The 12330-nt window shown below is 38.6% G+C and overlaps 2 protein-coding genes across 3 annotated transcripts in view; one reads left to right on the top strand and one right to left on the bottom strand.

Moving 5' to 3' along the window:
- The window catches only part of LOC133518478 (uncharacterized), a 103498-nt gene extending 100146 nt beyond the window's left edge, over window positions 1-3352 (bottom strand). The window contains exon 1 of one of the 2 annotated variants that reach the window (XM_061852184.1): window positions 2581-3352. In XM_061852184.1, coding sequence (XP_061708168.1) covers window positions 2581-2653 — 73 coding nt within the window. In that variant the 5' untranslated portion in view covers window positions 2654-3352. The remainder of the gene's footprint in view (window positions 1-2580) is intronic. The other variant, XM_061852186.1, reaches the window with a different exon arrangement.
- A 777-nt stretch (window positions 3353-4129) lies between these two features.
- On the top strand, window positions 4130-11085 carry LOC133518494 (chromobox protein homolog 5-like). Its single transcript, XM_061852212.1, has 5 exons — window positions 4130-4337; window positions 5650-5769; window positions 6451-6634; window positions 7331-7437; window positions 7982-11085. The coding sequence occupies exons 1-5, from the start codon at window positions 4242-4244 to the stop codon at window positions 8036-8038; spliced, it is 564 nt and encodes a 187-aa protein (XP_061708196.1). The 5' UTR covers window positions 4130-4241; the 3' UTR covers window positions 8039-11085.
- The last annotated feature ends 1245 nt before the right edge of the window (window positions 11086-12330 follow it).

Genomic DNA, 12330 nt, shown 5'->3' with positions numbered 1-12330 from the left:
TGGACTAGCCCGCGCTCTGATGCCAATTAGAATATATACGACCCTTTTTTGCAGGTAGTGGCACGCGCGGTTTTAGTTAACAATAGACAAAGGATTAGCCCCTAGGGGCCAGCTACAAAGCTAACGACTATACCGAGTGCCGGCCGTGCCAGGAGGGTAGAAAAATCGTAAGCGTAGAAATTAAAATCGCTCATTAGAATCGTATTTTTCTAGTGAAATCTAGACAAATAGAGCAAGAGGCCAGTGATTTTTTTTTATCGTGTAAAACCTGGCTCTGACTGGTGAGCTCTAGAAGACCACTTTTTTAGTATTAAGCAATTATATCATAGGTACTGAGTATTGTTATTTACCTGTTATTAGAGCAAATTTCATCGTAGTCTACGTGCATAACTATAGTTACACTAGTACCCAAGAAACCTTTATAAAAAAAAGTTTTATCTGTGTATAGACCCGGACCCGGGTATGTCCTTAAATTACGTCCAAAAGAGAGGTATGGGCACTGTGAATGTCATCTCGCTTAGTATGGTAGGGCACAGCACAGCGGATGTCATTCCTGATCTAGAGCAGAACCCAACTGGGGAAGTACCTCCACCCTACAGAAAACCACAGCCAAATAACACTAGACCCTACTCATAGTGTTGTGTTCCTGCTGGTGAGTAAGGTTGCTAGAGCTGAACAAGGGAGTTAGGGTCGGCAACGCGCATGTAACTCCTCTGGAGTTGCAGGCATCCATGGGCTACGGTAACCGTTTACCATCAGGCGGGCCGTATGCTTGTTTGCCATCGACGTAGTATTTAAAAAAAGGGTTTTTTTATACCGTGATGGTGGCAAGCAAGCATAATACAATACAATGCATCCTAGTACTCTACATATCTACAACCATAATTGAAATAAATATACATTACAAATAATTGTGACACTAATATGTTGGTAAGTAAGTACTCTTCTCTGGGTGGTCCCTAATTACCTACATTCACTTGGCCTGGCTTCATGTGATGTCAAAGATGATCAGAAGTCAATGCTACTAATACTAATTCTTTCATTATCATTCTAAGCTTCGATTTAGTCCTTATGGAATGCAAGAAGAACCATTTGAGCGATACAAGTTAGTACATAAAAATTACCTAAATAATACATAAACACATAGGTATCTAATAAAAGTGCTAGTCTAGGTAATAACTACTTACTATGCAAACATTATTTTTACCTAATCAACTTCTAAACTGCTACCTTGTCTAAGTTCGCTACTCTCAAATTATTTACTTATGTAAGGCTTCAAATAACGGGTCAAAGCTTAATACCTATATGAACTTTTATCATCATTTATAGAGTAAACAATATAGGTAGTTTGTAAATTGCATATTTCACTAGTCATTTTATATAAATATGATGACTACTGCAATGAAATACTGTAAATAGGAGACTGCATATTACTAAAAAGCTCTAATAAAATAATTAAATTGACTATAATAATATAATGTACACCATGGGCTAGTAAAACCTGACAGATTTTAGAGGTGTGTACTTGACCGCATTTAGAGACTAAAATGTCATACAAAGTTTTCTGGTCTCGATCTTGTTTTAGAGATAGGCACAATTCTTGTGAAAATTTGTTTCTGTAATAACTTAGTGAAAACCAAAAACGCCTTTTTGGCTGCAACCCTGCCATAATGTGATTTGGTTTAGACATACTTGACTGACATTAAAGTTAAAAGGAAACTCGCAATTTTTATCTGTAAATAAAAAAACTACTTGTCCATTGTAATGTTTTTTTTTTTGCCAAAAGAAATAACATATTGTGTGCAGAAAACAAAAAAAAATTTCTGCAAAAATATTTTTTTTTTGGTTGATGACCAAAACTCATACAACATTTTTTTTTCTCAGAAATGTGTGGTTAAAATCTGTCGGGTTTTACTAGCCCATGGTATAAAACCAAAAAACCCCTATGAAAAAAAATTACTTGAGACCAATTTTTCTTATTGCTCACTCAAAGAACTACCCTACCTACCTAATACTACACTACCAAAAGTAGTGAGGTGGAAAGTGGAAATCACTGACAAATAAAAACAAAGTTTTACCATAAGATTATGGAGGTGATATATTATTGGCCGTTACTGTAGTAATAATTAAATTAAAAAAATTACCTATGAAGCCAATGGTCTCGGGTTCAAATCCTGGTAAGGGCATTTATTTGTGTGACACGGATATTTGTTCCTCAGTAATGGGGGTTTTCTATGAATATAAGTATGTATTAATCTATATACATATGTATACATATTGTCGCCTAGTAACCATAGTACAAGCTTTACCTAGTTTGGGGCTAGGTCGATCTATGTAAGATTGTCCCCAAATACCTTTATATGTTATAAAAATTGAGTTAATATCAACTTAATAATAATACCATTAATAAAGTGTACAAAGCAGGTACACAGAAAGATTTTCAGACGTTTTAACGGTAAATATTATCCAAACTATATAGGTAGGTAGGTTATAGATATACTGAAAATATTAAAGTACCTATGTAAATAGAAAGAGAGCAATACATTTATAAATAAACAAAAATAAAATGTCAAAACTTACCTCTCGCGACATTTCCCTGCCCTGGTCCGTTCACTTTGATCCGTCTCCCGTCCGCGGTGCATTTCAGGAGCATAGTTCAGTGCGGATACATCAACATCTGATTACAGTCAACGAATTGTTCCAAAATCAAAACCACTTCTCAACAGCCTGTTGCCGTCCACGGCGGCGGACGATTGGCCGGCTGCTGTGACGTAAGTCGCAGAAACCACTCAAATCAACACAATACTAATATGTATACCTAAGTAGTTCTACTTGTCCCTTCACAGTTAAACTTATCTTAAACCAAACCGTTCACACCACACTATAACACTTTCTTGTTGCTAATAATAGTTGAAATAACACGAAATATATTTTGTCTAACAAAATACTGAACCGCAAATTCGACAACACTACTTCTAGCAGATAGCGAGAAAACTGCGCGCTGCGATAGCGCGATGTTTTGATACGAAAAACTGAATGAAACATGCGTGAAGTTCCTGCGTTTGATTATCGCTCCATCTTCTTCTCGCACGTCCCGTAATTATTTTTATGTATAAGTTTGAACACTATTTCACAGAAATTAAATGAATCAAACACATAGAACAAACGTCAAAATATATTTAAAAACAAAACTACTAATCCCAATTTTATGCCCTCAATTTCCTTGATTGTTTTGATAAAATAAAGCTAGAAAGGTATCTTGATCTTGGGTGTGATATTAGCTACACAACACATGTCAACTGTCAAGTCTAATTTGAGGTCGAGGAAGAAACTGGGCGGCTACCGGGAAAATCGAAATTCGTCAATTGCGGGCATTTTTCTCTGTCACTCTAATTACGTCTTAGTGAGAGTAAAAGAGAAAGATGTAAACTGTAAACGTAAACTGGGGGCCTACCGTGAAAACCAAAATTTGCAAATTGTGGGGATCTTTCTTTTTTTAGCCTTGGAGGATTTAACAACTGGAGACGTCTTTAAGAGCTTACCCCTATGTCGAAAAGCTCGGCCAATGGTCATATGTATTGTATGGACTGACGTTTATCTGACATGGCTATTTGTATGTTACGTAGAAATAACCATATATTTGACGTACCCCTTCCCCGCAAAAATCGGCAGACTGTTTTGTACAGAAAATTACAGTCAAGGCGTCTCCAGTTTTTAAATTCTCCAAGTTTTAGCCCAGGGCTATAACTATAACGGCGAAAATCGAAGATCGTCAATGGCGGGTATTTTTCTCTGTCACTCTAATTACGTCTTAGTGAGGGTAAAATACAAAGATCCCCGCAATTTGCGAATTTCCTTTTTCGCGGTTGGCCCCCAGGTATCTTATTCTATGAGATTTTTTTTTACCTATCTGTGGATACCGGTGTTGCCACGTAAGGAATAAATAAAAAGACTATGGTATTCAATGTGTTCATTTGTTTTTAGGACGATATTATACGATTTGACAATGAGTTATTATACTAGATAATTTTGAGTTATATTTGTTCACGTAGCAAGTCTAAAACAAAAGCAAGAATAGCTTAATTCTAATTTATTAATTGATTTTTTCATGGCAACTTTTCATACGCCACAGCGTTACTTTACGTACGTTAGCGCCATTTTGTCTCAACAGACGCCGTGCCGGCTTTGCATAGTAATATTAGAATATTAAACTTTCCTTATTTGTAGAAATTCACATCAAAATGGGCAAGAAAAAGAGTGGTGACAGCAGTGACCAGTCCAGCGAGGAAGAATATGTAGTGGAGAAAGTTCTGGATAGACGCGTGGTTAAGGGCAAGGTTGGTCATCTGAATTTACATTAATTATTTTATGCAATATTCGGAGCAGGCGTTTGCGATAGTCTTTCTAGAAGCTCAACTTACTTGATACCTCTCACTTTAGAATATCCTTTAGTACTATCTGTTCGTTATTTTACTGTGGCAGAGCCCGGCTTGTCGATTTGGTCGTTTATTGTAATTTTTAGGCCTCGTTCTTATCTGTCAGTCTTGCCTCAACCCTTACTCGTGTTTATTTATTATAAACATTTATGTGAAGGAAGGTAGTACACCGAAAATACTTTAGGCATACCTAATTATGAATTTTAGTTTTATATTAAAGGCCGTGGCCTTGGCCGTCGATGTGAAAGTGGAGAATTAACGCGGTTTGTGAAAGTGATGAAGATCAGAATAGCCATGTAGTAATAACAACACTTGGACCATTAGACTTTTGTGAAAATGCTGGTCTTCATTGTTAATAACATTGACATATATATCTAAGGACGGGCCTTGCGGCTCAATGGTTAATAATTATTAAGAATAATGTCAATATAAGATAAAATTGTAGACACAAGACATGGTAGAAGACCAGACTCCAAAATGAAATGAATGCACAATGGTTTCCCATAAAAGTGATGCTAAGTCCTCATTTGATAGTCTGCCATGACGAACTTGCTGAAAGTACAAAAAAGAAGACCAGTTACGGTGCAAAACAGGGGGGCTTATTTAACCCATCTGATACAGAAATAATAGCTATGGCAGCAGTTAGAAATTTACTGGTATACACAGAAAAGCGAAATCTGTCTGCATTTTTTTGCCAGAAGTGCTTGGCAGACGCTCTCAAACATGACCATGGGGACCCCAAAATATAACCATCTGATACCACCATAAAACCATTCCAGTTATTAGGTTTGGACAGTCATTTCAGGAATATATAAGTCTGCCAAGGCTTTTTCTGCCAAAACACCTTGACAGACATGATTACATAAGCAAGGTCTCCATCAGTACCCCTAAATATACCCATCTGATACCACCGTGAAACCAGTTCCAGTGCACTCTTGCTATTCAAATTAAAAAGGCCATGAGCTTGGCCAAGAACAGAAGGCCTTGATGTCAACCCTCTTTCAATGTGATGTCAACCTTCTTTCCTCTGTCAATTGATGAAAAAAATCTGATCAATATCTATATCCTTAAAAAAAAATAGTTGCTACTCCATCAAGTGGATGAAAACTAGTGCTGGAGGGAAACTAGCTCAATGACTTGATGGCCAGCTAGTTGCGCTAGGCATCTGTTGGTGAAGATGTTGACAATTTGTTAATACATTTGTCTGTGACAGGTCCAATACCTGCTGAAGTGGAAGGGCTACAAAGAGGAAGAGAGCACATGGGAGCCGGAAGACAATCTTGACTGTGCGGAGCTCATCAAAACCTTTGAAGATGCTCGCAAGGAAAAGGAGGTAAGATATATAACAACCTTTGTAAGCATAATTTCTGTGCACTCCTATTTGAAGATTTAAAATATGACAAGTTGCACCAAACTAAAAGTAATTGTAGCTTGTTGAAATATGTATGCCTGTATGGAAAGTCTTTGGAAACACAGTGGTGTGACAAATCGCAAAGGCTTTGGTGGGAGTCAAATGGGAGGCGATTGGGCAATGAAAAAAGCTTTGTGAGAAAACCGACAGCAAGCCCAGTCGGGTTGGGATGACCAGTTGCTCAACCTAGGTATGGGTGGGTAGGTATTTGGTGGACATGGATCTGCGTGAGCTCCAGGTTGAAGACTTGTGAAAAACTGCACAGGACTGGGATCAGTGGTGAGCATTCATGTTGGAGGCCAAGACACACTTTAGGTTGCTGCGCTAGAGGAGTAAGTAGGGATGGAAAGTCTTCCAATGATTTTCAAATATATTCTGTGTGTAGACACCATACTACACCTACTTTTATGATCACCAAGCGCTGCTCATGAGTTGGGGTTCTCCACTAGGTCATGCTCCCGATACTGATTTTGGTTTTTTTATTTCAAAAAAAATTTCTGGTTCTTTCATAGAAAACTAATACTGGAGGCATGGTTTTATCTCATCAAACGATTCATGATGATTTATGCGTACTGTAACCTTCACTAAACAATTAATCTGCAGAAATCAAAGAAGCCCGAGGAGAGAGCCAAGAAACGTGTTCGCGAATCCAGTGAGGACACACGCAAGTCCCGCGGCGCCTCCGTGTCGTCCGCGGACGGCACCGACGCCAAGCGCAGCAAGGACAAGGACAAGGATGACAAGAAGTCCGGCTTCGAGAAGGGGCTCAAGGCTGAGAAGATTATCGGTAAGCAAATACTAGTTGTTACGCGCGACCAGCGGTATGTCACTTAATTTGTGACATTTATGACTGCTCCTAGCCATGAATCTAGTATAACTGTATGAGCAGTGAGGGAAAATGACTAAACGGGATATTCTTATGTAGGAATTGCAGAGAAAGCGCTATTATTATTTGTCCTTGTCACAGTCGCATTTTTTATAATTCCCTACCGTAAATTTTAGTATGGTTTATGGTGGGCAACAAATAACCCGACCAAATTACGTACCTTGTTTTAGGTATTTTGTCAGAAAGGTTAAAACGTGTTTATAATTTTGCCGCAGTGCGTATGTTCAGTCCCTCAGGGGCGCACGCGTATAGCACATCTATAGGATCCTACCATACAGCAGTAATTCTCCAAGCAGTAATTGTGTGAGAAAGAGACCTTCGTGTTTGTGAGAGAGGCAAAAGTGGAACAATATAATTTGTGACGTCACAGTGAGAACTATTAATCGACTCTTTGCTGCAATGCAATTTATATAAGTTATATACAGCTTATTATTTACACTTTCTTACAATTAGAATAATTCCTCCAAATAGAAAATTTTATCCTTGTGCCTAATCAAAAGTACAGTGCAGTTTGTTGAAAGATGTGTGAATTGTGTTTGATTTCCTTGTACCAAATGTGTTGATGAATGTTTACGATTAACATTCATAACGTTTCAGGTGCAAGCGATGCGACGGGGCAGCTGATGTTCCTCATAAAGTGGGCCGACTCGGACGAGGCCGAGCTCGTGCCCGCCAAGATCGCTAACGTCAAGTGTCCGCAGCAGGTGACCACTTTTTTTTAACTATCTCCATCGTCAATATTGAGCAGGTACTGGTGGAGTACAATCATTTATTTATAATGTGCTTTACTTCGCCCTGTAATTGGGTACAGAATCAAGTGGTTAGGGTGAGCAAGGGCTTCAGCTTTATTGTCAGGGGGAGTAGCAGGGTCAAATTATTTTTTTCAATGACTTGTTATAGACCCTAGCTTACGGAGAGGAGTTATGGAGCCATCTCTATGAGTTCTGTTTTCTGTTCAAAATATGAATATCAGGGATCGGTAAACGGTATTTTTTTTTTCTTTGTTATTTCATTTCTATTGGGCAATCTAATAATACGAAGTCATTATTTAAAAACACAACCAAGTCCTACATTTGGAGTATAAAATAAACCGATATATATGGTTATTTCGAAGTTTTTGCAAAAAAAACCAGTTCCGATTCCTGATTAATATAATGACTTGACTACAGTTCAGGTTCTCTTATTTGAGACGTGTGTGTGACCCATAAAGTGCCACATCAGCACTGACAGCGATGTCCCCGGCCGCAGGTGATCGCGTTCTACGAGGAGCGGCTCACGTGGCACACGCCGGCCGAGGCCGAGTGAGCGCGCGCGCGGCACCTCCGAGCGCGTCTGCCCCGCACGCCGCCCGCAGCCTGACTGCATCCACACTGACTGACTATAAGTAACCTTTAAACACAAGGGCCTCTTACATCTATACAGTCACTGAACACTGCGATAGAGAAATAACATATGCCTTTCTCGATCCCTCTCAGCAGAGAGCGTCTGGCAACCGGATAGATGTAATAAGCAAATTAAAGTCCACAGGTCTCCGGTAGATCCGTACGCTATTTGCAGCGTCATGTTGGATAGGAAGTCATTTCCAAGCGTTACGCTGTACTTGTTTTGAAACTGGAGACAAAAGTCTAAAAGTGACAGGGAGTACTTTCATTTCTGTAGAACTAGCGCCTGTTGGGTTTGAACTGTATTCATTAGAACCGTATTTCCACTACCACTATTTTAACGCGATGCTAGTATGTCGAAGTAATATCACGTAAATATTGATGCGTATCGCAGCCAAAACCAAAAATTATAATCCGCAATATTATGACGCTCCCAGTATCACGGTAATAATGATTTTAACAATACCCATAAAGCTTTTAGTTCTGTAGAAATATTGGGAAGTACAGTCACGTCACAAGGTGCTCAAAAACATCTGAACATGAATTGTCAACACATTAAAGATGTTCAAATATTTTTGAGCATTCATGTGTTAGTCTTAAGGGCAAAGTACACCTACACTCGCTATCGCCCAATGTCCCGACGTCGGGCCCGAGCAAGGGCATTTTTCCGTTTCGCCAAATATCAGCACATCTTTTACAATATTTAACATGTAAAAAATACTTTGTCTCTATTGCCAAAAATATTCATTGTTTGATATGTTTGCATATGAAGCATTTTTTTACATTTCAAATATTAACGATATGCTGTTATTCCGTAAAACGGAAAACGGTTATAAAACCCGACATTGGGACTGACTTGGGGCAGGGGGAGGAAACTTGAGCGTTCGGGTTTTTTCGGCTCCGTTCGGCTCAGCATTGCTCCGAGCGATTATTAAGGTTGGCACAACTTGGCGTTTCTTTGCGTGTACAACACAGATAAGATAATTACATGAATTTTGATACGATCTGAAAGGGATAGTTCCATAGATTAGAAAGGGACAAAATGATTTGGCCCTGAATCGCTGTCAAACCTCGGTTTTGTGGGAAGTTTCCTTTCTGTACGGCAGTACTATTACTTATTCTGTGCTTCAGGCCTGATATCGGCAAGGCTGGATGTAATTGGCCCTTTTGTAATTCATTTTGATTGTAATTGGCAACCTAATGAGAATTTTTGTATTCAGACCATTGCAATACAGAAAATACAAGTAAAACTTGTCTAAGGTAAAATTTTCCATGTTCCAAAAAAAGATGAGCTTGTAAATGATGCGGGGAAAAACAGGTGTTAGCGTGCGTTGATAGAAAAAAGTATTTTAAAATCTAGACTCTCACAATATTTATTGTGGTTAATATTTAAATTTGGATACTTCGGTTAAAATCGAACGTCATTTCACATTAGGTGTCACAGATGATAAGGTGATACCAGCGTCCCATCTTATAACAACTATATTATTAACAGACAGTGATTACATGTTACACGCCAGGAATCAATTTCAACCCAGTAGCCCATTTTATTAAAACGCAGGTGTAAAACAGCAATGTTGCCTGCTTACTCCTAAAATTGTAACTTCATATAACTGCAGCTATATGAAATCGGACCCCATACACAATAGACAGATAAATATTTATTTAAGAACCGCGAGACAGTTTGCGAGATGCGAAAGTGAGACATCGATAGACATCTAGCTTATGCGCATGCTAGCACCTTTTAACATTAATAATTATAATCATTGTTTTTATTTCCCAGGTAATGAAATAATAGTTTTCCTCGATTTAAATTGGTATAAAATCAGGATAACTGGGTACATTGGTCAGTCAAATTGTTATTTCAGTATCTGGGATACAAAAACAGTTAAGTGTAAGTGCGATTGTGATGTGGCAAGATACGATTGCGATTTTAAAATTATTTTTAGAATTTCAACAGATATATTTTTGCGCGGCTAGCTGTAGGCAAAGAGAATTTGAAATAGAGGTGGATTGTCAAAGAAAACTTTGTAGCCACAGTAAATTTACTGCCATCTTTCGACACATGATTGAAACTTTTAGAACGCCATTTGACTTTGATCCTTATTTCTTCACTGATGTGTTAAATTTGTTGAATATCAAAAAGTGGCGCCATCTAATCTAATAGATCAAAGGTATGGTGGCATCGTTTCGAGTAAGAAGTATCGAAAGATGGTAGTTAATTTACTGAAGCTACAAAATGTTCTTTTAAAATCCACCTCTTTTTCAAATTCTCTTTGCTGTAGAATTTGGTAATGCGTAAGTGAGACATAATGGTTTCATAATTGTAGTACAGTCTTCGTAAGATTATATTGGAGCAACCAATGTGCTTACAAATATCTGAACACGCCTCTTTTATGAGCAATTTTCCCGCCCCTATACATCTGATCTATAGGGACAGAAGCCATACAAGTAAGAAAACTTATTTTTGGGCCAAACTTGTATGAAAGTAATTTGTAGCTAGCCGCGCTGAAGGGTTGGATTAAGGACGGTGCACACCGGATGCGTGCGCGTTGTAATGTATAAATCTTCATTGGAGATGTCTCACCACCTGCGTGGCATGTGCATCCAGCATCCGATGTGCACCGACCTTTAGGGCCCATGGCGTTCGATATTCCTCGTATGTATGGACTTAGGTAAGGTTTAGGTTAGTATTACGCATTTGGACGTTGTTTCAATTCGAGTGTAAGATATTATATTATGACGTCACCGCTGTGATGGCGGTTTCTGTGCAACTTTGGTTTTAGTTGAGGACAGTCACAAGTATATAGCAAAAATAGTATACTTTTGGTATATATTTCTGAGAAAGTTGAATATACATTATCCATGTTTTATAGACAAGAACCACACATAAGTTGTAACAGGTACCTAAAATTGATTTGAGATAAGGAAGATGTTTTCAGTTCTGTATTAAATATAAATTATCAAACAGCTGTGCTTTTTATTCTTGCCCAACTACGATAAATCCTATTTTAGCACGATATAAATATAGTACAGTGATCTAAGACACATTCGTCAGATTCCTTTTTCGTCAGGATAAATTATAGCATGTTTTTTGGACGAAAACGAAATTCCCCTTTGGACAGAAAAAACTTAACTTTGGCGTGGAGGTTTGGAATTATCCTGTGATACTTGCATCTCTTAATATGCTCCACCAGTGGATCGAATAATTGAAACATTTCATTCACAACTTAACTAGACGGACCCCGCTTCGCAGGGCTCCTATTTCTATGCGGTTTGCCCTTCGGACATCTGAAGCTACCTAACCTACCTACCTATTGATTTAGTGCGATGTTCGTGAAAACATTACACTTTGGGGAAAAAAAGCTACCTATCTCGCTCGTAGGTTAGATTCGCCCAGAAATAGCTCTCAGATAAGTTGTGAAGGAAATGTTTTTGGAAAAGAAACAAGCAAAGAAAGGTTTTGTTCTGACGAAAGCGGAATCTGACCAAATGTCCATTTTCGTCCGAAAAAAAATAGGCTCTAATTTATTCTGACGGAAAAGGAATCTGACGAATGTGTCTTAGACAAAATGCCAAAAAATATGTACACGCTACCTTAATATATAGGCAATAAGGTCGTGTATACATATTTTTGTCACTTTGTCCGTATCGATATTCAATACCTTGACAGTACATACAGTGGAATCTTGATAATCCGGCAGTAAAATAGGGGTGCAGGTAATCATTCTATGTCAAGTTCAGGTGTATTCCCTTTTGTCCGCCGGGCACAGATGGGAACAGGTGCATTCGTATGGATCATTGCCATCTGTCCCCGCCTCATGTATGGCGGTGGTCACGTAGGGCGGAGGCAAATGGAAATACATCAAAGTTTACTACCGGCGCTCATAATATAACGTCTCTTTGTAACTAAATAGGCGAGTCGACACAGCGAGTATATGCGCGAGGCAATTTCCTCACGCACAAAACGGCCAGTGTAGACGTGCCTCGGCCGTTTTGTGCGTGAGGAAATTACTTCTCGCGTATGCTCGTTGTGTGGACCCGCCTATTGACGAAAGCCTAGAAAATTATCGATTATTAAACAAAATGTTTTATTACAGCGTATTTTTACGACGTAGGTAAAAAGTTTAAAATATGAATGGGTATAATTTTACTCCAACATCCAGTAATCCACACGTAACTTACACGACCTGGTGTTCTGGGTATCCATGGGCA

This window comes from Cydia pomonella, chromosome 5 (genome assembly GCF_033807575.1).
Source record: "Cydia pomonella isolate Wapato2018A chromosome 5, ilCydPomo1, whole genome shotgun sequence".
Lineage (NCBI taxonomy): Eukaryota > Metazoa > Arthropoda > Insecta > Lepidoptera > Tortricidae > Cydia > Cydia pomonella.
This window is presented reverse-complemented; position numbering and strand designations above follow the sequence as displayed.

Excerpts from the sequence above, each read along its gene's own strand:
- LOC133518494 (XM_061852212.1), top strand. The coding sequence starts at position 4,242 with ATGGGCAAGAAAAAGAGTGGTGACAGCAGTGACCAGTCCAGCGAGGAA. Across the intron at positions 5,770-6,450 it reads ATGCTCGCAAGGAAAAGGAG|AAATCAAAGAAGCCCGAGGA; the intron begins GTAAGATATATA and ends ATTAATCTGCAG. Across the intron at positions 6,635-7,330 it reads CAAGGCTGAGAAGATTATCG|GTGCAAGCGATGCGACGGGG; the intron begins GTAAGCAAATAC and ends ATAACGTTTCAG.